Source organism: Acipenser ruthenus, chromosome 20, assembly GCF_902713425.1.
Source record: "Acipenser ruthenus chromosome 20, fAciRut3.2 maternal haplotype, whole genome shotgun sequence".
Lineage (NCBI taxonomy): Eukaryota > Metazoa > Chordata > Actinopteri > Acipenseriformes > Acipenseridae > Acipenser > Acipenser ruthenus.
The window spans coordinates 10,067,899-10,094,157 of record NC_081208.1 but is presented as its reverse complement, the minus strand read 5'-3'; the positions used below and the strand labels follow the sequence as shown (position 1 = coordinate 10,094,157).

The 26,259-nt window shown below is 43.8% G+C and overlaps 1 protein-coding gene across 1 annotated transcript in view; it reads left to right on the top strand.

Annotated features, from left to right (window-relative positions):
- Positions 1-26,259, top strand: part of LOC117425708 (arf-GAP with coiled-coil, ANK repeat and PH domain-containing protein 3) — a 185,592-nt gene that overhangs the window by 136,754 nt on the left and 22,579 nt on the right. Inside the window, exons 9-14 of the mRNA XM_058993464.1 lie at positions 892-966; positions 6,636-6,647; positions 21,762-21,874; positions 23,936-23,987; positions 24,204-24,304; positions 26,078-26,189. Of these exons, the coding sequence (XP_058849447.1) occupies positions 892-966; positions 6,636-6,647; positions 21,762-21,874; positions 23,936-23,987; positions 24,204-24,304; positions 26,078-26,189 (465 nt within the window). The remainder of the gene's footprint in view (positions 1-891; positions 967-6,635; positions 6,648-21,761; positions 21,875-23,935; positions 23,988-24,203; positions 24,305-26,077; positions 26,190-26,259) is intronic.

Below are 26,259 nucleotides of genomic sequence, written 5' to 3'. Positions count from 1 at the left end.
TCGTTGGCTTTGAGAACAAATACCTTTATTTGTAATTTGCTGATAGATTTATTGTTATGGTACTGAATTATTTCAACTATGCTGTTTCAGATAAAGATTTGTTTGTGTGTGGGTGTGTGTCGGAGTGTGCTTGTGTGCGTGGGAGTGTGCGTGTGTGTGTGTGTGCGCTGCGTGGGTGTGTGTGTGTGTGTGTGTGTGTGTGTGTGTATGTGTGCGCTGCGTGGGTGTGTGTGTGTGTGTGCGCTGCATGGGTGTGTGTGTGTGTGTGCGCTGTGTGGGTGTGGGTGTGTGTGTGGGTGTGTGTGTGTGTGCGCGCGCGCGTATGTGTGTGTGTGTGTGTGCGCAGGTGTGTGTGTGTGCGCTGCGTCGGTGTGCGTGGGTGTGTGTGCGCGGGTGTGTGTGTGTGTGTGTGTGTGTGTGTGTGTGTGTGTGCGTGCGTGTGTGTGTGTCTGCGCGTGTGTGTGTCTGTGTGTGTGTGCGCTGCGTGGGTGTGGGTGTGTGTGCGTGTGTGTGTGTGTGTGTGTGCATGCGTGTGTGTGTGCGCTGCGCGTGTGTGTGTGTGTGTGTGCGTGTGTGTGTGTGTGCTGCGTGTGTGTGGGTGTGGGTGTGCGTGCGTGTGTGCGTGTGTGTGTGTGCTGCGTGGGTGTGCGTGCATGCGTGTGTGTGTGTGTGTGTGTGTGTGTGTGTGTGTGCGCTGCGTGGGTGTGGGTGTGTGTATGGGTGTGTGTGTGCGCTGCGTGGATGTGGGTGTGGGTGTGTGTGTGTGTGTGCGCTGTGTGCGTGTGTGTGTGCGTGTGTGCGCTGCGTGGGTGTGGGTGTGTGTATGGGTGTGTGTGTATTGTAGGACTTGTTTTGTTTTAATCGCTTGTTTTGTTTTAATCTCTTTTTTAGCTGGATCAGCTGGTGATTGACTCCGCAGTTGAGAAGAGGGATATGGAGCACAAACATGCAATCATACAACAGCGGGTGAGATTAACAAGAGATTAACCAACACTGGAGGGGAGATTACATAGCAGTGCTATTGCAGAGCTGTGTTGTTACACTGGAGGGGAGATTACACAGCATTGCTATTGCAGAGCTGTGTTGTTACACTGGAGGGGAGATTACACAGCATTGCTATTGCAGAGCTGTATTGTTACACTGGAGGGGAGATTACACAGCAGCGCTATTGCAGAGCTGTGTTGTTACCGCTGGGGGCTCTACAGGTTGGCAGTATTATCCTGCTCTAGGTCCATATAGAGAAGCTCAGGACCCGGGGTGTGACTGAACAGAGCGGCACGTCCACTGACAGCCATTCTGTTCTAAAGGTATCCCAGGACAAGGAAACAGACACAGCTAGCCAATCAGGACAATGAACCAGACACAGCTAGCCAATCAGGACAAGGAACCAGACATAGTCAGCCAATCAGGATAAGGAACCAGACACAGCTAGCCAATCCGGACAAGGAACCAGACACAGCTAGCCAACCATAAATTTCAAAGAACACATACTGCATAGTATTATGGGCAACAGTGTGGAGTAGTGGTTAGGGCTCTGGACTCCTTACCGGAGGGTCGTGGGTTCAATCCCAAGTGGGAGGCACTGCTGCTGTACCCTTGAGCAAGGTACTTCACCTAGATTGCTCCAGTAAAAACTGAACTGTATAAATGGGTAATTGTATGTAAAAATAATGTGATATCTTGTAAGTCGCCCTGGATAAGGGCATCTGCTAAGAAATAAATAATAATAATAATAATAATAATAATAATAATAATAATAATAATAATAATAATAATAATAATAATAATAGAATAATAACAACAAAGTTTTACAAAACAAAGTGTAGGCTCCGGCTGCAATCAAATAAAAATGTAATATCCCAGATAACACCCCCATCTTACCCACAAGCAAAACTGCAAGACTTCGTTTCAATCTAATTTAAGCATTGGTATTATTGTGAATGGTATTTATAGCACAGGAAACTTAGTTGGATTCAGGAGTGAGCATTCTGCTTAGTTTTATGACTGCAGTGCTAACTCCTGTTTGCCTTTCAGATGGGGCTCAAATGAATAAACCAAACCCTGAGTCCCATCTCCTTATTGATAAAGTCAAAGTTTTCAGCTCTTAAAACCCACTTCCCCCTCCCCTGCTCTAACGCCTCTCCCCTGCCAGCCCATCTCCATAGCAATGAGTAATGGCTCCAAGTCATGGCTGTCGGCAGTAACAAATGGCTCCATCTTTCCAGTGGTTCTTGTGTTTGATTGAAAAGGGCATCACTGACCATCTGTCGACACGAAGGCAGCCATGCACCCAGGCTTAAGGGGGGCGGCTGGGAAAAGGAATTCAGCCAGATGTGACAGGAGAAGATTCAGTTTAAAGAAAGGATATTTTGTCATTTAAAGTTTTCTTTCCTTAAAAACAAACAAATGAAAAACACAAACATTAAAACTGAATGGTTGTGTGTTGACAAATCTATGTGAGTGTTACTGCCTATAGCAGGGGCTGTCGAACTGGGGGCCGGGACCCCCTGGGGGTTTCAGGGGGGTCGAGAATCAATCACAAGCAGACTGACTCAGTTCAGTATTTACAATCACAAGCAGACTGACTCAGTGCTTTGTAGAGTGTTAGGATAACCTGATTTAGAATAATAAATAAAGATGTACTGTATTTCTACAGTATTTAATAAGGGTCTGTTTTAGGGGGTTCGGCAGACTCAAGTCACTAAGAGGGGTTTAAGTGTGAGAACCACTGGCCTTTAACATTGCACCTGTTTATTAGATACCTATGGGAGTAGTGTTGCTTTACAGATCATGTTTATTAGATACCTATGGGAGTAGTGTTGCTTTACAGATCATGTTTATTAGATACCTATGGGAGCAGTGTTGCTTTACAGATCATGTTTATTATATACCTATGGGAGTAGTGTTGCTTTACAGATCATGTTTATTATATACCTATGGGAGCAGTGTTGCTTTACAGATCCAGTCGATACAACAAAGTGAAGTTTAAACAGAACAGTGCCTGTATTTTTATTTTCCGCTCCATCCCTTCACAAAAAGTCCTCAATCAAAATAAACACAAAAGTATTGCAAAGAACTGTACAGTACATAGCATAAACAATCAATACATTTGAATAGCATGTCACACATACAACTGCCACAGTGAGACCATTTAAATAACAGTATACACATAGCAATACAAAAGCAGCAATTTTAAATTTACATTAAAACCCACTAAGATAAGAAAGCCATTTTATAAAAGTGTGTTTTTAGTCTTGACTTGAAAACTGAAATGGTCCCAGCTTCCCTGACAAACAAAGGCAGAGCATTCCATAATTTAGGAGCTCTACAAGAAAAAGCCCTACCTCCCGTGTTGCTTTTGTTGACCCTAGGAATAACCAGCAGCCCCACATCCTGTGATCTCAGAGTGCGGTTTGGAAGATACAGGGTCAGTAACTCCTGCAAATAACTAGGTGCTAATCCATTCAGGGCCTTGTAAATTAACAGCAAAATCTTAAAATCAGTTCTATACTGCACAGGGAGCCAGTGTAAAGAGGCCAAAAAAGGGTTAATGTGTTCATATTTCCTGGTTTTAGTCAGAATTCTAGCGGTGGTATTCTGAACAAGCTGCAAGTGAGATACCATACGTTTTGGAACACCAGAAAAAAGTGCATTACAATAATCAATTCTAGATGAAACAAAGGTATGCATTAGTCTCTCGGCATTAGATACGTAAATAATTGGTCTAAGTTTGGCTATATTTATCAAATAGTAAAAAGATAATTTAGTAACTTCCCTAATATGAGTCTCAAATGATAGATCAGGATCAAAGATGATCCCCAAACTCTTAATTTCTAGTTTAAGTTTTGATGAGAGACTGCAAGGGTCGAGCTCATGTAATCCCACATTTCCTTTTAGTTGGTTCTGTGAGCCACTAGCATGACCTCTGTTTGATCTGAATTCAGCATTAGAATGTTCTGTCACATCCAATGCTTGATAACAATTCCCAACATGCACTCCTGGCACTTCATCATGACCTGGCTGCCGAACTGGATTTGGGATCGCTCAGAACTAGAGATGCACATTAGGATGTGACGTGTGATCCTGCAGTACTAGAAAGCTGCTGTACTTTACTTAAGCATCACTGTGCCTCAAGTCCACCCGACAGTGTTGCGCTTGTACCCTGCAATGGCTCTTACAATATGATAATGCACCCCTCCACCATGCCACGATTGTGCGCTAATGGCTTGATCAGCTTGTCAGAGACTGCAGGCATCTACCATGGCCCCCACAATCCACAGATCTCAATCTAGGAGAGCACTGGCTGCACATTGTCATCATGATCCTCTGCCTACCTCTCTGCACCAACTGTGTGAAACAATAAAGAGTGAATGGATCCCTGGAGACACCTTCCAGCACCTTGTGGAGTCCAGGCCACATCGTGGCAAATACGTGGCCAGGGCCAGGTATGCTGCATAAATGTAGCATTATTATTATTATTGCATTAAACAGTTGATAGACTTTAACATTTCTTCACAAAACAACTATGACATCTATGATATGTCTTTCAGCTGCTAATAAAAGTATAGTTCATTCTTGTCACCTGGTACTCCAGAGCCCCTTCAGTTTACTCATTTGTTTATTGAGTCACATGTTTAATAACCTGATGGTTGATTTCCAGCGGGGGCCGTGCTCAGTGAAGGGAAGAATGAGTGTGTTCCTCATGCTTGCTGATGATGCAAAGAATCAGGCATAATTCAGTCACCCACCCGTCCTACCTGATCAATATGGTTTAATCACAATCATACTCTCTCAAAAATAAAGAACTAATAACTTCAATAGGAAGATCCTTGTCTCTGATGACTTGTATAATACATGAAGAAACAACCACAAATTATAAACCTGGCTGCTGCTCTTCCATACACAAGGAATTAAAGCAAGCCTGTATCCAGCATGTTTCAGAATCAAATCTGAAATAACTACAGTGTTTGTAAAGGTGGCTCCAGAAACAGAGCAACAAGCACATGTAGTTCCAGCTGAGAATCAGAAATGTCCTCATCAGGTAGAACATGATCTCAATGCTAACGTTATAAGTTACAGAACGCTTTTATTAACCTGCCACCCAGTGAAGTGTTTTTCAATGATCTCCACTAGTTCAGCTTCAGAATTTACAACTGGATCCTGTGAGTGCTAATGTACTCCCAGTTGCATAACCATGGCAAGATAAAATCACATATTATACTTGAATGTTGCATATAAAAGACTCCATTACGCATGTGTTCCTTCATTAAACCAAGTCTGCCAGGTTCAGGGTTCATTGCGGGGGAAGATGTTCTGCAACACATTTCCATCTAGTGATGACTGGCAAATAGAACATGACAGAAATTTAAAGAAATATGGAACACAGTTTTCCAAATTCCTCACAGTTCAAGGGCGGTCTCTACAATACCTTAGTGCATTGCTGAGTTTGAAAGAATTAGACATTAGGTATTTGTAAAGGTGTCCCAGTCTTGTTCAGTTTTCAGTGTTACAGACCCAGCAGAGTTTACAAGAAACGCATTACTGTACCTGTGCTGTCCACATCACAGCAATATATTTATCAATATCATCCTTTCATTTCAATATCAGGGATCATAAATCCCCTTTTACATTTCTCAACTTTTACTCAGGAGCCAGGAGAAGAAGTCTCTTAACATCACAGTGTATCCAGATCATGCTCCCTCCTGCAACACTGCTTGTTTCAATTCCCACAATAGGCCACTCATTTCAATCCCCAGCATTGCTGCAGGAGGGAGCGTGAACTGGAGACACTGCAATGTTTAAAAGAGGAATGATTTTTCTCCTGGTTCCTGAGTAAGAAATGTGATGTGACCGCTGTGAACACTGCAGGGGGTTCTGGAACACATAGTACTGTTTATACAGCCTTCACTGCACTTCAATAGGAAGTTGGCTTTGCTGACAATTCCTTTATAATCCCCAAATGTTATTTATGAGGCCACAACATTCGCCCCTTAACACTGAGTCAGAACATAAAACATACAGAAATAACATGATCAAACAGAGGTGTTAGACTGTTAATGGAGCAGTTTACTGTGACCAAGCTGGTATCTCCAACATAACAATCTAAATATTTAACACACTACAATCCCTTCTGCTAACTTTAACTGACTTTAATTTCCATTTGATTGATATCATTTTAAATAGATATCAAATAGATCACAAGTAACAGCCATCGCCAATGGCATCCTCAAACAGGGTTGAAAGTAGAGGCTAATTCTAATGCTCACTCAACTCGGTCAGACAGAAACAGCTGTGGAGGGCTTTCTGGGGAGTCTTCTCATTACTGATGATACTATATCTGCAACCACAATACTGTATATGATTTCTATTTACCAGGCCATTAGCTAGGGGCGTTCCCAAAATGCATTCTTATGAGCGCTGGCTAGTGTAACAGAACCCCCTGTAAAGTTTACAAGAAACATTATGTTACCCTGGCTGTGCCCTGTGTGGTTCATTTTAAACATATTGCTGACACTATTGAAATTGTAATGATTGTAAAGATTCTCTCTAGAAATGTTTCACTTTCTTTTTAAATTGTACTAATCAGCTGTTTTTTTGTTTCTCTCTTTTCCATTGCCGCAATCGCCACCACTCAGACTCTAATGCAGGTGAGTAAAATCCTAACTGTGCATTTTCAGTGCTATTATTACCCATGCAGCAGTGCTCTGCACCTGTCTGTCCCACCCCCAGCGGTCAGCCAAAGGCATGGCAGTGTCTGGCATTGCCAATCAGAAACCTCATGTCTTAATGATGTTCTCCAAGTTTCCTTCTAAGCAATCACAAACCCATCAGCTAGTAAACAAAACCCAGAGCAAAAGAAGGTGCAGGATTTCAGTGTGGAAGACAGGCACCTGTTTACTCACCAAATCAGTCAATGTGTGGCTTACAAAACCCTCTGGCCCCATCACTAATCACCTTAATGCTAGATTAGATTAGTGAGTACACTTTATCAAAAGCCCTTTATTTTGTCATACAGATTTTCTTGTGTTTTAGTGTGTGCTCATCACACATATTATTCAGGTTGTGTGGCGTGGGGAACAGGCACAGGTTATGGATTTGTGTCTGGGAGGATTAAGCCTTCTGGCCTGATAGTGAAGTGGGCCAGACAGAGAGGAAGGATGCATCATTAAAATACAATATTAGACAGAAAGCAAGGTAAACATAATAAGATATAGCAACATGTTGACTTCTCAAAGAATGAAGGAGTATGGGTCATTTAGATTTGCATAGAGGGGTCTTCATAGTAAATGGGCTGCGTGTCTTGATAATGATAAATCTCTGTATTGATGAATGATTTGGTCTCTTGTTTCTGTCACATACTGGTAATATAATGATTCACACTGATAAAGGCTCATTAACCTCCCAAACCTTATAATGCAAACAGAGGGAGTATAGTTAATGATGTGATTTCTGCATAGCCTCCTCCACGGTTATACTTCATGTGTTTCATTACATGGCATACAGCTCACCTGGCTTATGTGTGCCTTTGTAGAATGGATCTGTGGCGGTATTTTTTTCCGATGCATATAAATACATACTTTTAGGAAATGAGCTTCCAATATGTCTGAGGGAGCTAAGGAGTTTATTTAAACTTCATTTTGTATATGTACTACTCAGTATATTGGCAGACTTGTGTCAATTACACTATATAGTGGTGTAATGTTTAAAGTACCTACCTTGAGGTTAGCGCTTATCTGCTTATTCATAATACTTGGGGTTTGGCTGAGCTGCAGTATTGAAGGCTACAGTATATCTTTGCATGGCAATTTACCGAGGTGGTTCCTGCTGACACCTGCAGGGCAGTTCTGTATCCTCCAGAGGCCGGTAGTGACTGACATCCACTCTCAAGTTCCTGGGTGTAAAGGGGTGATTGGCTTGGTTGTGGGATCAGAGGCGCCTGCTGACCTGCAGTGGGGATTGATGCAGTAAGGGAACTTAATTCTAAACAGAGGTCAAATAATTGTGTGAGGTGATTAATGAAACATTGTTGGCAGGAACCATTACGGCTCAGGACTTGCAATGTGTCTACAGAGTGGCGCTCCAGCATTGCCCTTCTGTAAAGCGAGCCAGGCCAGGGGTTTGTTTTCAGTCTCTTTATATCAGCTCAGTTTAAACTGCAGTGGGCTGAAACACTGGCTACACAATGGAGCCCCTGTTGAGCCTGTCCATTTCCAAATCAGTAGCACAGAGTCTGCTGAGCTTCTTTCTAATTGGAGTGATTCATACTCTGGCCTCCTCCACTAACTGACTTCAGCATTGCTGTTATTGGAGAAAGAAACGGGAAGGTAATCACTGGAGATGCAGTATATAGATTGTTAACTGACTTCCCCCATACGGCTAATGTGACAGCCACCTAGCTAATACGTATGTCTGTACAGACAAATAGTGTTCTTTTATGTAATGCAGTAAAGAGGGCACTCACAGTCGGATAATGGGCTGGTGGGTGTTGAAAGACAGGTAATTCAGCACTTAAGCTGCTGCAGTACTTTCACTTTTACATTGCAGGCGTTTAAACCTTTCTCTCCAACTGCACTATTCTACTTGAGAAAGGAAAATGCTGAAGCGAAATGTTTCATTCTTAGTGGAGTTTCTTTTAAATCTATACAGACAGCTGGTGATGGCAGTATGAGGAGGCAATTAAAATGCAAGCAGAATGCTTGGTTATATAAACAGAAGTGTAGAGTACAAGTCAATGGAAGTGGTGATGAGGTTATCTAATGCACTGGTGAGGCCGCCCTTCTAATACTGCATGCAAGTCACTGCAATACAAATAAGCACATTGCAGCATTGGAGAAAGTCCAATGAAGAGCAAACAGAGTATCCCAGAGAACCAGTTATGAATGTAGGCTGAGGGAATCCATTTATCGCAGAACAAAGAAGAGTTAAAGGGGACTTGAAAATCCTAAAATTTGACATAGTTACATTTTAAGCACAGCACAGGACACAGTTGGAAATGGAGTGGATGGACTCAGGGTTGGCACTTTTTGTATGGAATGGGTTACAAAGCCATATTATTGATGCCTAATCATTGGGATCCCTTGAGACCCAACAAAGTTCTGGCATCAATCAGCTACTAGGAGCCAGACAAGCACTGATGGACCACATGGTCTTCACTAATCCGTGACTTTTCTTATCAGGGCTGTGAAATACAGCACTGGTTCATCCCTGCAATATAAAGATACACAGACAGACAATGATAACACCATGGTTGCACTTGAGTCAAACACAGCATTGTAGAAAATGTCCTGTAAATGTCCTGTATGGTGGCTGCCAGGCATTTTCCACTGGAAGATTTGCCATTATGTCTCAGTGTCCTTATTACTGAACTAAAAGAAACACATTAAAAGAAATAGAGATCAAGGTCAGGTTTTAACCCCGAGTTAAAGGGTTAGAGCATTGAGCCTGGAATGGATAATATTAAATATTAATATAAAATAATAAGTAATACTAAAAATAGAAAGAGCACATGCAGGCTCTGTGCCAGTGTGGCAGGAACAGCACGTCTCAGAAAGAGCATATGCAGGCTCTGTGCCAGTGTGGCAGGAACAGCACGTCTCAGAAAGAGCACATGCAGGCTCTGTGCCAGTGTGGCAGGAAAAGCACATCTCAGAAAGAGCACATGCAGGCTCTGTGCCAGTGTGGCAGGAACAGCACATCTCAGAAAGAGCACATGCAGGCTCTGTGCCAGTGTGGCAGGAACAGCACATCTCAGAAAGAGCACATGCAGGCTCTGTGCCAGTGTGGCAGGAACAGCACATCTCAGAAAGAGCACATGCAGGCTCTGTGCCAGTGTGGCAGGAACAGCACATCTCAGAAAGAGCACATGCAGGCTCTGTGCCAGTGTGGCAGGAACAGCACATCTTGGAAAAGCCACCAGATTGCGGAGACACCATGCTGAGACCCAGTTTAAACTGGAAGACACCATGCTGAGTCCCAGTTCAGTCCCCGCTACTGAAGGCAGAAACGACAGCTCTAATCAGCAAAACTCATTACATACATTGTGCTGTAAACATATGGTGACGGGTCATTTAAAATTGGTCCATTAGGTTTTTTAATTAATTGCATTGACGTAATTCCATGTAAAGATGTCTCAATTGTAGTTTGTCCCTGATTTTGCTAACCCTGGAAACCACCAGTTTGGAGCTCTATCCAGTTTAATCCTCTGCTGTTGCAATTTCATTTTTTTTTCTCGGAACCCAGATTAAGTCTGCAGAGCTTTTGCTAATCTGTGTGCTGTAACATCAGGTCAGCAAGGACTGGCATTTAGAATCGATTCATACAACAGAAATGTTTCAATTTGAAACTCCAATTATCAGTAAATAGAAGCCTGGCAGAATGTTGGAAGCTAAAACAAGTTACTGATAGAGTACATCTGTTTTCTAGGAACCTTTTACTATAGAAATAACCCAGTAAGGTGTAATAAAGCATAGTTTAAGCCTGGTAAAGCATAGGTAAGCATTGTAAAGTCCAGTATGGGAAAACATGTTAAATTGTGGTAATTGCATGGTCTAAAAACCACACATGCCTGTGAAAGGGGTTGACTGCTCCAGCACCCTCCTCTCCAGCTCGGTGTAGTGCACTGACTCCACACACGCCTGTGAAAGGGGTTGACTGCTCCAGCACCCTCCTCTCCAGCTCTGTGTAGTGCACTGACTCCACACACGCCTGTGAAAGGGGTTGACTGCTCAAGCACCCTCCTCTCCAGCTCTGTGTAGTGCACTGACTCCACACACGCCTGTGAAAGGGGTTGACTGCTCCAGCACCCTCCTCTCCAGCTCTGTGTAGTGCACTGACTCCACACACGCCTGTGAAAGGGGTTGACTGCTCCAGCACCCTCCTCTCCAGCTCTGTGTAGTGCACTGACTCCACACACGCCTGTGAAAGGGGTTGACTGCTCCAGCACCCTCCTCTCCAGCTCTGTGTAGTGCACTGACTCCACACACGCCTGTGGAAGGGGTTGACTGCTCCAGCACCCTCCTCTCCAGCTCTGTGTAGTGCACTGACTCCACACACACCTGTGAAAGGGGTTGACTGCTCTAGCGCCCTCCTCTCCAGCTCTGTGTAGTGCACTGACTCCACACACGCCTGTGAAAGGGGTTGACTGCTCCAGCACCCTCCTCTCAAGCTCTGTGTAGTGCACTGACTCCACACACGCCTGTGGAAGGGATTGGCTGCTCCAGCACCCTCCTCTCCAGCTCTGTGTAGTGCACTGACTTCACACACGCCTGTGAAAGGGGTTGACTGCTCCAGCGCCCTCCTCTCCAGCTCTGTGTAGTGCACTGACTCCACACACGCCTGTGAAAGGGGTTGACTGCTCCAGCGCCCTCCTCTCCAGCTCTGTGTAGTGCACTGACTCCACACACGCCTGTGAAAGGGGTTGACTGCTCAAGCACCCTCCTCTCCAGCTCTGTGTAGTGCACTGACTCCACACACGCCTGTGAAAGGGGTTGACTGCTCCAGCACCCTCCTCTCCAGCTCTGTGTAGTGCACTGACTCCACACACGCCTGTGAAAGGGGTTGACTGCTCCAGCACCCTCCTCTCCAGCTCTGTGTAGTGCACTGACTCCACACACGCCTGTGAAAGAGGTTGACTGCTCCAGCGCCCTCCTCTCCAGCTCTGTGTAGTGCACTGACTCCACACACGCCTGTGAAAGGGGTTGACTGCTCCAGCACCCTCCTCTCCAGCTCTGTGTAGTGCACTGACTCCACACACGCTTGTGAAAGGGGTTGACTGCTCCAGCACCCTCCTCTCCAGCTCTGTGTAGTGCACTGACTCCACACACGCCTGTGAAAGGGGTTTGTTTGACAGAAACAGGAGGTATAATGGCCTGCTCTCCTAAATAATGGATACCAAGTTGAGAGCTGCAGTGCAGTATTATGGGAACCCCCTTCACGTGCAATGACTTAATGGCACGATGGTGGTGTGGAAACTCTGCATTTTGAGGATCATTCTGGTCTAACGGGTACTGTTTATTTATTTATGTATTGATTTATATATCTATTTAAACTTGTTTGACACACTCTTGGGTTTAAGGTCTGTTTGAACAGGATGGGTTGTAAATTATTTAACACTTTTAAATTGATTTTAAAACCCTTGGCTATAGGCAATGAGAAAGATACCTATCACTTAGTTGCCTGCCATACACATAATAGGCTAGATCAGCCAAACTGTCTAAGCGCCAGCACCCCCTAGTGCACAGCAGGATACTGCCAGCAAAACAAAAGGAAGCTTGATCCAAAGTGGCAGATCACTAGATGGCGCTGGCTTTTACTTCTGTAAAGACATTGTGGCTGATCAAGCCTGTGTTACAGATACCTATAGCAGGCAACTAGAAGTGAAGAGCAGCTGCTGAACTCAGGTGAAAACACTCCAACACAGACTTAAAATAACAAAACAGAATTTCATCAACTGCAAAAAAAACACCCAGAATGATTGCAAACATCATAAAAACAACAGCAGGAAAAATTAAGAAAGTTCAATTTGATGCTAAACAGATATTTTCATTATGAAACACCTATGGTAATGATACAGTGTTTTTTTTTTACTAAGACTAAAAAAATAAGAAATTAAAGTAGAATTACACCGTGTAACAATTTTTTTTTTTTTTGGTTCCTGGGTAGTAAGTGTTATTTCCTAATTGCTTATGCCTCAAAAGTATAGAAAATGGCTATTATTCCCCACAGACTTTGCTTTTGTGACCAGGACAGTAATATTTTGAAATTTACCTGTTTTCCAGAACATTCCAGATAGATTCAGTGCTGAGTAAACTTGGAGTAACTTCTAGAACTTTCTAGAACTTTCCAGTAATGTAAATAGTAGTATAAATACAGGGGCCTTAAGCCCACCAGTTCAGTTTAGTTCCAGCTGCCTAAGTGGATACATATCTGCATTTTTCTGAGATGGCATCAAGAGGCTGCAAGCATCCGGCAGACGCATTTTGCTATGTCTGCGACATGGCATATTTCGGCATGCCTGTTGGGGATCAAGACAAACCCTGGGCACCTCATTTCACCTGCGAGCACTGCAAAAAAACTCTGGAAGGTAAGATGGACAATTGTTGCTCGGAATTTTATGTTATAAAATTTGTTAACATTTTTAAAATTGTAAAAGTTTTTAATTTTAAAATGTTTTACAATTTTCAATGTTATTGAAAAAATATATATGAAAAATGTTGCGAGAATCTCTTACACATTAGTCATGGGTGAAATAAATGTATTTTTGTAGGATGGTACAGAGGAGAAAAGAGAGCCATGAAGTTCGCTATCCCAAGAATTTGGCGGGAACCCACTGACCACTCAAGCAACTGCTACTTCTGCATGGTGGACCCTTCCAAACGTCGGACTGGCAAGAATGCACCTGCTATCACGTATCCGGACCTTCCTTCATCCATCGCCCCGGTGCCACACTGCCATGAGCTCCCCGTACCCACTCCTCCGGAGAGAGAGCAGCAAGTCAGAGAGCGAGGAAGACGTTGTAGATCCAGATGACAATTTCAGGTGGAGCTGAGGAGAGAAACCCATACTACCCCAACCAAAAAGACCTCAACGACTTGATTAGAGATCTTGGTCTCACCAAGTCCAATGCCGAGCTTTTGACGTCTAGGCTCAAGCAGTGGAACTTGTTGGATGAAAGTGTGCAAGTCGCAGATCAGAGGAAGCGTCACCAACCTTTTTCCAGCTTCTTCACCCGTCAAGATGGGCTCTGCTTCTGCCACAATGTGACCAGTCTGTTCGAGGCAATCGGAATCGCCTGTAAACAGAATGAGTGGCGCCTCTTCATTGACAGCTCATCCAGGAGCCTCAAAGCCGTGCTGCTCCATAATGGTAACAAGTACCCGTCTCTTCCCCTGGCTTACTCGGTGCACCTCAAAGAGGATTACAACAGCATCAAGACCTTGCTGGACGCCTTGAAGTATGATGAGTACGGCTGGGAGGTCATAGGAGACTTCAAAATGGTGGCATTCCTGATGGGACTCCAAGGCAGTTTTACCAAGTTTCCCTGCTATCTTTGCCTTTGGGACAGCAGGGACACCAAGGCGCACTACCACAGGCGGGACTGGCCATAGCGGACCGAGTTCTCTGTGGGGAGGAACAACGTCAAGTGGGAGCCACTGGTGGACCCCCGGAAGGTGCTGATGCCACCACTGCACATCAAATTGGGCCTTATGAAACAATTTGTCAGAGCTCTAGATAAGGAGTCGGCAGCCTTCAAGTACCTTCAGGACTTCTTCCCTAAGCTGTCTGAGGCAAAGGTCAAAGCCGGTGTCTTCGTTGGACCACAGATAAAGAAGATCCTGGAGTGCAATGAATTCCCCAAGAAGCTCACTAGTAAGGAGAAAGCGGCTTGGAACAGCTTTGTCGCAGTGGTTCGGGGCTTCCTGGGCAATCACAAGGCCGAAAACTATGTGGAGCTGGTTGAGACTCTGGTGAAGAACTACGGCACAATGGGCTGTAGGATGTCCCTCAAAGTCCATATCCTTGATGCTCATCTTGATAAATTCAAGGAGAACATGGGAGCGTACTCGGAGGAGCAAGGCGAGCGCTTCCATCAGGATATACTGGACTTTGAACGCCGCTACCAAGGACAGTATAACGAGAACATGATGGGAGACTACATTTGGGGGCTGATTCGTGAAAGTGATTTACAGTATAATCGTAAATCTCAAAAAACTACTCACTTCTAAATCTTTTGTAGTCATTTTTGTATTAGTTTAGTATAAATACATGTTAATTTGGATTCATATGTTGTTTTTTTCTGACTTTATGTGAACGAAAAGACACAAATTCACCCGTTTTCTCATTGGAAATAGGTAAATTTCAGAATATCACTGTCGTGGTCACAAAAGCAAAGTTTGTGGGGAATAATAGCCATTTTCTATACTTTTGAGGCATAAGCAATTAGGAAATAACACTTACTACCCAGGAACAAAAATTGTGTTACATAGTGTTATTTTTAGAGTTATATTATTTATTTATTTGTACCTCACTTGTAATCGAATTATTAAGCATCCCACAATGCACATCTCTCCCGTTAATCCTGAAGGGTGTGTGTGTAATGTAGGGTACCAAGACAATTCAATTCCAACTGCGTTTATATGCCTCTCCCTACCTCCATCTTTACCGTGACTTCTAATTGAAATTCCTCCCCAGTGCACTCTTCATGAATCTTTTCCATTGCTCTATTACTCACTCTGAGTGCTGGCTGGCTCCTGTGTTCACTGTCCTGTCTGGCACTCCTTTGTATATGCTCCCCCCTGCTCTCCTGGGTTCCTCTGCAGGTGTGGAGAGCTGGGCTTGTCTGTTTCACGCTTCGGTTCCTCTGCAGGTGTGGATAGCTGGACTTGTCTGCTTCACGGTTGGGGTTCTCTTCAGGTGTGGAGAGCCTGGCTTGTCTGCTTCACGCTTGGGTTCCTCTGCAGGTGTAGAGTGCTGGGCTTGTCTGCTTCACGCTTGGGTTCCTCTGCAGGTGTGGAGAGCTGGGCTTGTTGCTTCATGCTTGGGTTCCTCTGCAGGTGTGGAGAGCTGGGCTTGTCTGCTTCACGGTTGGAGTTCTCTTCAGGTGTGGAGAGCTGGGCTTGTCTGCTTCACACTTGGGTTCCTCTGCAGGTGTAGAGTGCTGGGCTTGTCTGCTTCACGCTTGGGTTCCTCTGCAGGTGTGGAGAGCTGGGCTTGTTGCTTCGTGCTTGGATTCCTCTGCAGGTGTGGAGAGCTGGGCTTGTCTGCTTCACGGTTGGGTTCCTCTGCAGGTGTGGAGAGCTGGGCTTGTCTGCTTCATGCTTGGGTTCCTCTGCAGGTGAGGAGAGCTGGGCTTGTCTGCTTCACGCTTGGGTTCCTCTGCAGGTGTGGAGACCTGGGCTTGTCTGCTCCATGCTTGGGTTCCTCTGCAGGTGTGGAGACCTGGGCTTGTCTGCTTCACGGTTGGGGTTCTCTTCAGGTGTGGAGAGCTGGGCTTGTCTGCTTCACGCTTGGGTTCCTCTGCAGGTGTGGATAGCTGGGCTTGTCTGCTTCACGGTTGGGGTTCTCTTCAGGTGTGGAGAGCTGGGCTTGTCTGCTTCACGCTTGGGTTCCTCTGCACATGTGGAGAGCTTGGCTTGTCTGCTTCACGCTTGGGTTCCTCTGCAGGTGTGGAGACCTGGGCTTGTCTGCTTCACGCTTGGGTTCCTCTGCAGGTGTGGATAGCTGGGCTTGTCTGCTTCACGCTTGGGGTTCTCTTCAGGTGTGGAGAGCTGGGCTTGTCTGCTTCACGCTTCGGTTCCTCTGCAGGTGTAGAGAGCTGGGCTCGTCTGCTTCACGGTTGGGTTCCTCTGCAGGTGTGGGGAGAGCTGAGCTTGTCTGCTTCATGTTGTTTAGCTGTTTAGGGCCTGCTATAAGAGTGTCTTCTAGTGAGCAGGAGGACTATGAAGTGAAAGACACTCTGGGTGAACTGTACATATTAACCTACAGGACTCCTCCTTTATAACTGTACATATTAATCTACAGGACTCCCCCTTCATAATGCTGTATTCAGGAGCCAGAGGTAAGAGGCTGTGCTATTTGTGTTCCTCCTGATAATGAGAACACAAGCACTACTGTAACGGCATTATGGAGCAAATGGGAGCCGCCACCATACTGCCTTATAACTAGTTCTGCGCTGTAGAGGGCTGCCTTCTAAAGGGAAAACACTGTAGATAGTACCTACAAAAAACACATCTATATATATTTGTTGAATCTGCTGTTTTGATTGGTTGAGAGTTGAAATCTGCTGTTTGGCTGAGAATTTAAGATTTATTATTTTTAAAATGAGCTTTTAAAGAGGAAGAAGGGCTCTTCTTTTTTAAGGTCTTTGTATTTAAAAGCTCCCAGACAATAATTTAGGGCAGGGGTTCCAAATTTAGCATTAAAAAGAAAAAACAGAGCTAGGAGCATCATGAAGTGTTACAGGAGTCTAGATATTGGAATCCAGTAGATCAAAAGTGATGATAAATAAGTGGGTTAGAATGGAACTTGCTTGAAAGTTTACCTCCGCACTTCTGCAAGCTGCTGGGAATGCTGTTTAAAGGCCAGCACATTAAAACTGCAGGACCTTGACTTTTTGAAGGTTATTACTAAGCTTGTAGAGGTTTTTAGCAGGGAAGAGCTTTTATCAAAAGATCGTATTGACAGAGTATTTTTAGAAAACTCGATGAAGAGCTCAGATGTGTACTGTTCATGCAAAAACAAATATACGCACAGATAATTTGATGTTGTACTAGATTTTTTAAAATTTTATATACTTTTGTTTTCCAGCTAATTGAAAATGAAAGAATATTTAAATGTTTGTTTAATTTTATAAGAATATTCAAACATGAAAAACCCATTTTGGTCCCAGCATATATGTTTCTGTGTATATGCTTATGACAGAAATAGAATGATTCTTGGTGCTAAATCTCCCTCCCGGCCTGTGAGGACGCTAAGTACAGTGAAGAGAGTACCCTGGACCGGATGGCTTGACAATTGATTCCCAGGTTTAAAAGGAAGTCGGTCATCTAGAAAGGGGGCGGAGCTTCGGTGCACTAACTCATCGACCCGGAAGGGAAACGATGTGGCAGCCACAGATTGGAGGAGCGGTTGCAATCATTTACCAAGGGGTCATACGTGATGGTACAAATAGGGGACAGAGCGACGTGATCTGGTCCTTTGTTTATGGTTAAGGAAACAACCCAGAAGGACTATTGTTGTGATATCGTACGTGAGTGTTTTGTTTGTTTGTCTCTAATTGTTGTTATTAATAAACAGCTAACATGTTCCGGAGCTGTAGCCAGAGGCCAGCACGAACCTGGACATCACTACACCTGTGTCACGATAATTATTGTATTAGCACCACTAGCACTGCAGCACGCACCCAGGACTGGTGACCGTGTTTGTGTATTGTGTGTGTAACTGGACTGTGTTTATTATTTGGGACTGCAAACCCTTTGTTTTGAACAGTGCAATACACATTGCTGTGCCTGGGATTACTGTTTTGGTCACCAGACCTAGATTATAAATTAAATCTATTTTCTGATTGGATTATCACTGTCTGTCTCTTCCTTGCGCACCGCATCACTCCTACACCTGTAGCCTGCGAACCACTTTGCCACAATGCTGTATATTTTGATGCTTATATAAACTGCAAAATGCTTCTACAAACCAAACTAGGGCTTTGCCCCAGGGCTTGCTGTCCTGGTGGCTATTATTCATCCAGAGAGTAAGACACAATAAGTGCAAAGAGGTTGGTAAGGGAAGGGCGGGTTTGTGCTTCATTAATCAGCAATGCTGCTCAGAGCTGGCCAGCCAGATGGAGCTGTGTAATACCAACACTAAGACATCCCTGCTGCTGAGCATACCCTCAGCTTGGACCAATCGCGTTTGCTTCTCTGGGGGAGTGCTGCTGTTGAGAGGGGTGTCCTAGACCAGCACTGGCTGCCAGTGCAAGTTGAGTCATTCTTGCAGTTTCATTTCGCTAGGGTCAGGGGAGCAGCGACATTCTCCTATTCTTCCTTCCTGGCAGACAGCTGTATGATAATTAGCTTTTCTTCTAGACTGTGTGAGCGTGAATCGAGGCAGGTGGCATCTTCTGCATCGGAACTCAGCCTAGACCCTCGCTGAAGGGAGACCACACTCTGTCTGTCCTGGAAATGCTCTTTCTGTGAGAAACAGGATAATTCACTATAGTTGTGTTGAGAATTTGTTTTACCCATGCTTTTAGAGTGTACTAAGATTTTGAAAATGAAGATATTCGGCAGGTTGGATTACACATTGGTGAGTTGAATAGTTTCTCTTGTTCTTATTGAAAGGGGTATGAAAAGTTTACATGCAAAGTGAATCAAATATCCTTATTAATTTGTTAAACAAAGATATGTTTATTTTATACAGCACATGATTTCAAAAAGGCTTCTCATAGTTTCTTACAGTTTTCTCATATCCCTTTCAGTCACTGGGTGTAGAATTGTACCATGTTAAGTTTGCTATCTGTATTTTATAATGCATATTGTTTTTTTCAAAGTTATGGCAGGGCAGCTTCTTGTTTTAAAATGTTAAAAAATGTCATGATGAAGGGGATGTGGAATGAATGAATATATAATTCTTGAGGAATGCTACATTCTGTTGTCTTACAGTTTTCAATAGATTTTAGAAGGGTTTGTTTTGGAGATTTAAAAAAAGATTTTTTTTCTGAACAAATTGCAGTTTCCAATCCTATTAAGAGTCTGAAACCCAGTCTTTGACTGATGTACTGCAGCAGGATAAACTCATGGTATTAAGCTATCAGATAGTAAAGAGACTGCTTTCTCTCCCGTCACTTGGCTTTGAATTGAAATACAGGATGTGCAAAATACAAATTGGCAAGAATCTTCCTTACCAGATTCAGCTTGATCTAGATAGAAGAGGGGTATTTACTGAAGCACATTGCAACCTAGCATTTTAAAAGAGCCAGCTGCAGTTTTGAATAAGGGTTCACAAAAGCAAGATTTAAAACCCTTCAGATGCACTAGTATGCATTCAGTTACCTTGAGGCATGTTTTAATTAGATTTCATTGCCACTCTTCTACATGCATAAGCATACTGAGGCAGACAAGTCCATTGCCAGTGTATCCTTATGTAATGAAATGAACTGCATGTGAAGCTTAAGTACCATGGACAGGGACAGGGGACACCGTGCCTACTTCATATTTTACACAAAATCTGGTCGATTCTTAATCAAAGCCGAACGGAAATTCTGCCCTGATAGATATTACTGTGTGTTTGGAATGCATTTGTATTTATTTAGTTGTGTTTTTATTTTTTTATTTTTTTTTAAGTTAAAAGGTTTTACTTTTGGGTACGAGTTTAAAACAGTGTAGTGCCTTAATCTTAAACAAATTGTGTTTAAATATTCAAATTCCAGGGCTGTGATGTACTAGTTTAATTATAACCCCTTCCTACTGTGATGTGGTAATTCATTTGTTTAATGCAACTGCATGGGAATCAGCAATCATTCATTTTATACAGCAGGAGACTCCAGTCAGGGTGATTCACCATCTCCCCCTGCTGTTTATATCAGGACATGGGTTTGAATCTACAGTAGCTCAGGTCCCTAGAAATGTTTTATTATAAATGAGCCAACAGCCAACATCCCCTTCCTGAATAATAGATGCACAGCTCTTCTACCTACATATGCAGTCTGCAGTCCAAGATTTAAAACCTGCCTCTCGCTTCCATCACATTGGACGTTCATCAGATAACTTCCATTATCAGTGTGGAGAGCCGTGCCAGCTTGCAATCCTAACTGGGGCTGACAGAATCAGTGTGGAGAGCCGTGCCAGCTTGCAATCCTAACTGGGGCTGACAGAATCAGTGTGGAGAGCCGTGCCAGCTGCAATCCTAACTGGGGCTGACAGAATCAGTGTGGAGAGCTGTGCCAGCTTGCAATCCTAACTGGGGCTGACAGAGACCCTATTGAAACTGGCCTGCTGCTGATAGGAATGAACAAGTCTGATTCGGAATCACTTTCAAGTCAGCTGTAGCTGGAAGCGTGGCATGGTTAAATAATGACAGTTGAGCACAGGTATGGCTTCATTCCTCATCTCTGGTCATCCTGCAAGTGTATCGAAAGCCATGTGCGCTGCTGGGCTTTGTTTATAAAATAATGCCCAAGGCATCCCGCAAACATTTCCCCAGCACTTGTGATATTTTGCCTAAAATATGCAGTGATCTCATTTGATGTAAGGCAGTCCCTTTACAAGTAATGACCTAATCCTGTCCCTTTGGATCAAATCGTTTTCTCTGGGAGCTCATTACAGCATTGCTGGCAGGCTTGCCTATCCAATCATATATAAAGCCATTGCAATAATGAGACTTAACTAGTATGTGTTGCCTGGCAACATTTCACCTCGTTGATATGAGCATTTATTTCGCAGACAGTTAAGCCATAAAATCTTCCATGCAATAGGGTCTTTTAACCTTGAAAATGAACTTGTGTGTAAACCCCAGATTTCAATGAATTACTGTGAATACTTGATCACCACACGTGCTGGAATCTCTGTATCGGCTTTCAGCAGCAAAAGCCTTGCAGTGAAATGATCAGTCTTCACTAAATCTAGTCTGTTGTAATGCTTTTTATTTTTTTATTTTAAATGTACATGTATATTACAGTGTGGGCATTTTCTATTCCTGTTATGAATCCTTGTAATTGTGCTATGCACATAGTTCTGTAATTATTTATATAACACAGACTGGTACACATGCCTGCCACACCTGAAAAAAAGAGCACTATTTATATACAGCGACATTGAAGAAAGTGATCCCACCAATAAACAATGACAGAAATGCAATGTACCAATGACTTGATAATATATTCACAGTCCTGCATACTTATGATTGTTCTGCGGGCTGAGATTTAAAACCCACTGTCCTTCACACTGGACACTCATTAGGGAACTTCCACCATCAGCGTGGAGAGATGGAGTCCTGCCAGCCTGCAATCCTAAACTTTCAAGTCAGTTCCAGTGGCAGATGGAAGTGTGACATATGTATTAAAGTTGTTTTTTTACTCTGACTGCATTGGTTCTAAATTCATCTAAATTCAATAACACCCTTTGAATCCAATGTGTTATTGCTAGTCGTTGAAGTAAATGTCAGTGAAGCTGTTGGCCCAGTCCCTTCACTCGGGGTAATCCTCAGTATTGATTCTAGGTCAGCCGTGTTCATTTCCAGCATGTTTCTTACTCTGCTGCTTGAATTTGCAGGACTTCTCCTACGATGACTCCAAAGCAGAGTTCAATGTGGACGCCTCTAATGGAGTGGTCGTGGAAGGCTACCTGTTTAAGAGAGCCAGCAATGCCTTCAAGACATGGAACAGGTAACTAGTGTCTTCCCAAAGGGTACACGTGAATACAAGCACGCACACTGGGCTGTGTTCAACACAGGATCACAATATGTAGACAAAATGTACTTCTTTTGTAGAAGTTATTGTGTTGTATGCTGGATGTCTCTTATTTTATGAGATGGTGAGATAGGTGAGAGGAAGTTCAAACTGAAACACCCTACACACCTATTATTGCATTTTCTTTAGACTTGTGCCCTGTGTTCTATGCACAGGATGACATCTATACGCAATATAAGATGGAATTCTGACAATTCCTTAATTGATATACATGATGTATAATCTACTTTCTACATTTCTTGTTTGTTTATTACATGCATTACCTAGATATGCAACTAATTATCTCCCAAAAAGTGGGCATTTACGTACACTTTAGATTTAATGAGACAAATACATCCATTCCCTGAATGCATGCAAAACTAGCACAGCATACATACATACCTGCAACACTTTAACATATTGCATAAAATCGTTAACCAGAAGTACTGTATCTTCAGTGAACTTGCAAGGTCTTTTTATCAGTTCTGTCGGACACTGAAATGCTGTCTATAAAAAGACTTCTAATACATGCTGAAACTGGGCTCTTTGTCCCTGGTAATGTATGGTTAGGGTTGCGTTGACTGTGAAGTGACTCTGGAAAGCAGAGGGATGAGTTGGGTGTGTGAGTAAGCAGCACTCTAGTAATCACTGGTGTATAGATATTTAACAGCACTATTGATTATTGCTAACAGTACACCACTATTGTACGTAAGTTTGTACATGTACGATGCTGGAAGGATGCTGCGGATGTGTGATTAGATAGATCTAAAGCTACATACATTTTTAAAGCATATTGGATGCTTTTTTTATTTTAGCCAGCTGTCTTTTTGAAAGGCAAGGCTTACTGTAGCTATTCTCAGTTAGGAAAAACTGGTTAAATATTTGATTGCATGGTCATCAACCTTTTTTTTGGTTAAAGTTTTTGGTGCTATATTGACACATTTGTTAACTTTTGAAAGTCACAAATGATTATATTATAGTGTAAATATAATAGTATGTGTGGGCTTTACTAGTGCTCGAAAAAATATTTGAACAAACCTTTTATATAACAGAATTTAAAAACGACAAAAAGATATCATCTAGAGGAAATGAATGCATACATGACATCGGAAATAAACAACATTCTACTGCATTCTACTCTCCTTTTACCTCTTACTTTTACTCTGAAAAGTTTATTAAACTGTAATATGGGACAAATTATAATAAATGGATATACATTCAAACACTATTCAGACATGAACACCATATTCGTCCCAGCACTAGAAATGATAATCCAGTCCTAATAAAGCATCTGTTTGACGCTTGCATGAATGCACGAAGCACTTTGCAGCCTTCAGTCCTTCTTCCCAGGACGTTTCATTCTTGCTTTTGGGACTCAGAGTTCAGTGAACAGGACACTCAAGCTTACAGTTTATAAATGAATACAATCTTTCCAGTGTGGCACAGGTGTTCTGAGAAGTGTCCACACTCGTATCACCCTTCAGTGACTAGGACCAAGCCTAAAACAGATCATTCTGTACACTGGTGTAGCTGTAAACTGGGAGCTTTCTTTAATTACAAAGACATGGAGAATAAGCCCTGGACGGCTTTCATTGAGAATCAGGTTGTACATTTATCATCATTCATTAGAGATCAATTGGTTTCAAAGCTCAGAACACAAGCACTGTGAAAGCTAACCCTTGACTCAGATAGCCTTTCTATAGGCTCAGCATGAGGAGGAGGTGAGCATCTCCCAGTAGACTGGACTCCATTGATTCTGTCTTAACATTTATAGAAAACAGAAGACCCGTTTTCGTCTCTAGCCCTCAAAGTTCTTTTATGATGATAGATGTGAAATAGCTTGTGTTGAATGAATTCCCATGACTGTGTCGTGCATCTCCTAATGAACATTCATTTACATGCTTTCTCCCAAAGATGAAATCATTAGAGATCCATCAACAGCACTGTGCTTTTGAGAGGCTTCAGATTTCAATAACTCATCCCATCTTCTTGTTCTAGGCGGTGGTTCTCAGTACAGAACAGCCAGCTGGTGTACCAGAAGAAACTAAAGGCAAGGCCCCTTAAATGTATACCTTATTCAAATCAGAATTGTCCTTTGCAACTCTGTTTTGTACAGATGTAGGTGGGTGGTTTAAATAAGCTAATGGCAGAGGACAGAAGAGTTGCTGCTCTTCAAATCCCTGAAGTGTGTTAATGGAATGGTTACATAATGTTCCCAAGAGGAGCAGCTGCTGCAGCTGACTGTGTGTTTCCTATTGTACTGCAGGACTCACTCACTGTGGTGGTGGAGGACCTGAGGCTTTGCTCAGTCAAGCCTTGTGAGGACATTGAGCGCCGCTTCTGCTTTGAAGTCGTCTCCCCAACAAAGTAAGGACAAAAATGCCCTTCTGGGCTGGGGTATAGCACTCCTACATAGTGCACAGGGGTATAGCACTCCTACATAGTGCATAGGACTATAGCACTCATACATAGTGCACAGGGGTATAGCACTCCTGCATAGTGCACAGGGGTATAGCACTCCTGCATAGTGCACAGGGGTATAGCACTCCTGCATAGTGCACAGGGGTATAGCACTCCTGCATAGTGCACAGGGGTATAGGACTCCTATATAGTGCACAGGGGTATAGCACTCCTGCATAGTGCACAGGGGTATAGCACTCCTGCATAGTGCACAGGGGTATAGCACTCCTGCATAGTGCACAGGGGTATAGCACTCCTGCATAGTGCACAGGGGTATAGGACTCCTATATAGTGCACAGGGGTATAGCACTCCTGCATAGTGCACAGGGGTATAGCACTCCTGCATAGTGCACAGGGGTATAGCACTCCTGCATAGTGCACAGGGGTATAGCACTCCTATATAGTGCACAGGGGTATAGCACTCCTGCATAGTGCACAGGGGTATAGCACTCCTGCATAGTGCACAGGGGTATAGCACTCCTGCATAGTGCACAGGGGTATAGCACTCCTGCATAGTGCACAGGGGTATAGCACTCCTGCATAGTGTACAGGGGTATAGCACTCCTGCATAGTGCACAGGGGTATAGCACTCCTGCATAGTGCACAGGGGTATAGCACTCCTTCATGTACATATCTATATGATTGTATAATTATAAATGCCTGTTGCAGGTAATGACCACTCCATCACACACTTATGCTGCAGTGAATTTCATACTGGAATAAAATGTTTTGCAGGACTGTAACTTACTTTGTTGAAATACTAAAAATGAGAGGAATGGCTTTTCCTACTGAACATGATATATATTACATGGTATTTAAAGCCAAACCATTACTGCCAGTATCGGTCAGTTGCACTCCATTCTATTTTAAAATAGCTTAGAGATTAATGAAAGCAAGGCTATGATAACAATGCTGGTTCTTTGACTGCTTAATGACTGCTGACATGACTTTCCTTGGCTACCTGTTCTAGCCCCAAGCATGTACACTAGAGCCTCATAATGGGACTAGGGGGAAAAAAGCACTAATGACTGCTCTTTGCTGTAATGGAACTACAAAAAAAGCCCCTGAAAGAACTGTGAGCTCCCTGGCAGTAAGAAGACTTTGAAAGTGCCCCCCCTGATAGTGCCTCTGTGACAGTCTCTGAAAGTGTCCCCCCTGACAGTGCCTCCGTGACAGTCTCCGAAAGTGCCCCCCCTGACAGTGCCTCCGTGACAGTCTCTGAAAGTGCCCTCCCTGACAGTGCCTCCGTGAGAGTCTCTGAAAGTGCCCACTGACAGTCTCTGAGCGCCTCGCTGACAGTCTCTGAAAGTGCCCCCCTGAGTCTCTGAGTGCCTCCCTGACAGTCTCTGAAAGTGCCCCCCCTGACAGTGCCTCCGTGACAGTCTCTGAAAGTGCCCCCTGACAGTCTCTGAGTGCCTCCCTGACAGTCCAAGTGGCCCCTGACACTCTGAGTACCCCCCTGACAGTCCCTGCCCCTGTGTTTCCCCTGACACTCTGAGCACCCCACTGACAGTCCCTGCCCCTGTGTTTCCCCTGACACTCTGAGTAACCCCCTGACAGTCCCTGCCCCTGTGTTTCCCCTGACACTCTGAGTAACCCCCTGACAGTCCCTGCCCCTGTGTTTCCCCTGACACTCTGAGTAACTCCCTGACAGTCCCTGCCCCTGTGTTTCCCCTGCAGGAGCTGCATGCTGCAAGCTGACTCTGAGAAGCTGCGTCAGGCCTGGATCCACGCTGTGCAGGCCAGCATAGCCTCTGCCTACAGGGAGAGCCCGGACAATTACTGCATCCAAGTGAGTGTCCGGCAGGGAGGACCTGGCCAGTATCAGATTGGGTCCAGTGTGTTAGAGACAGAACCCCTGC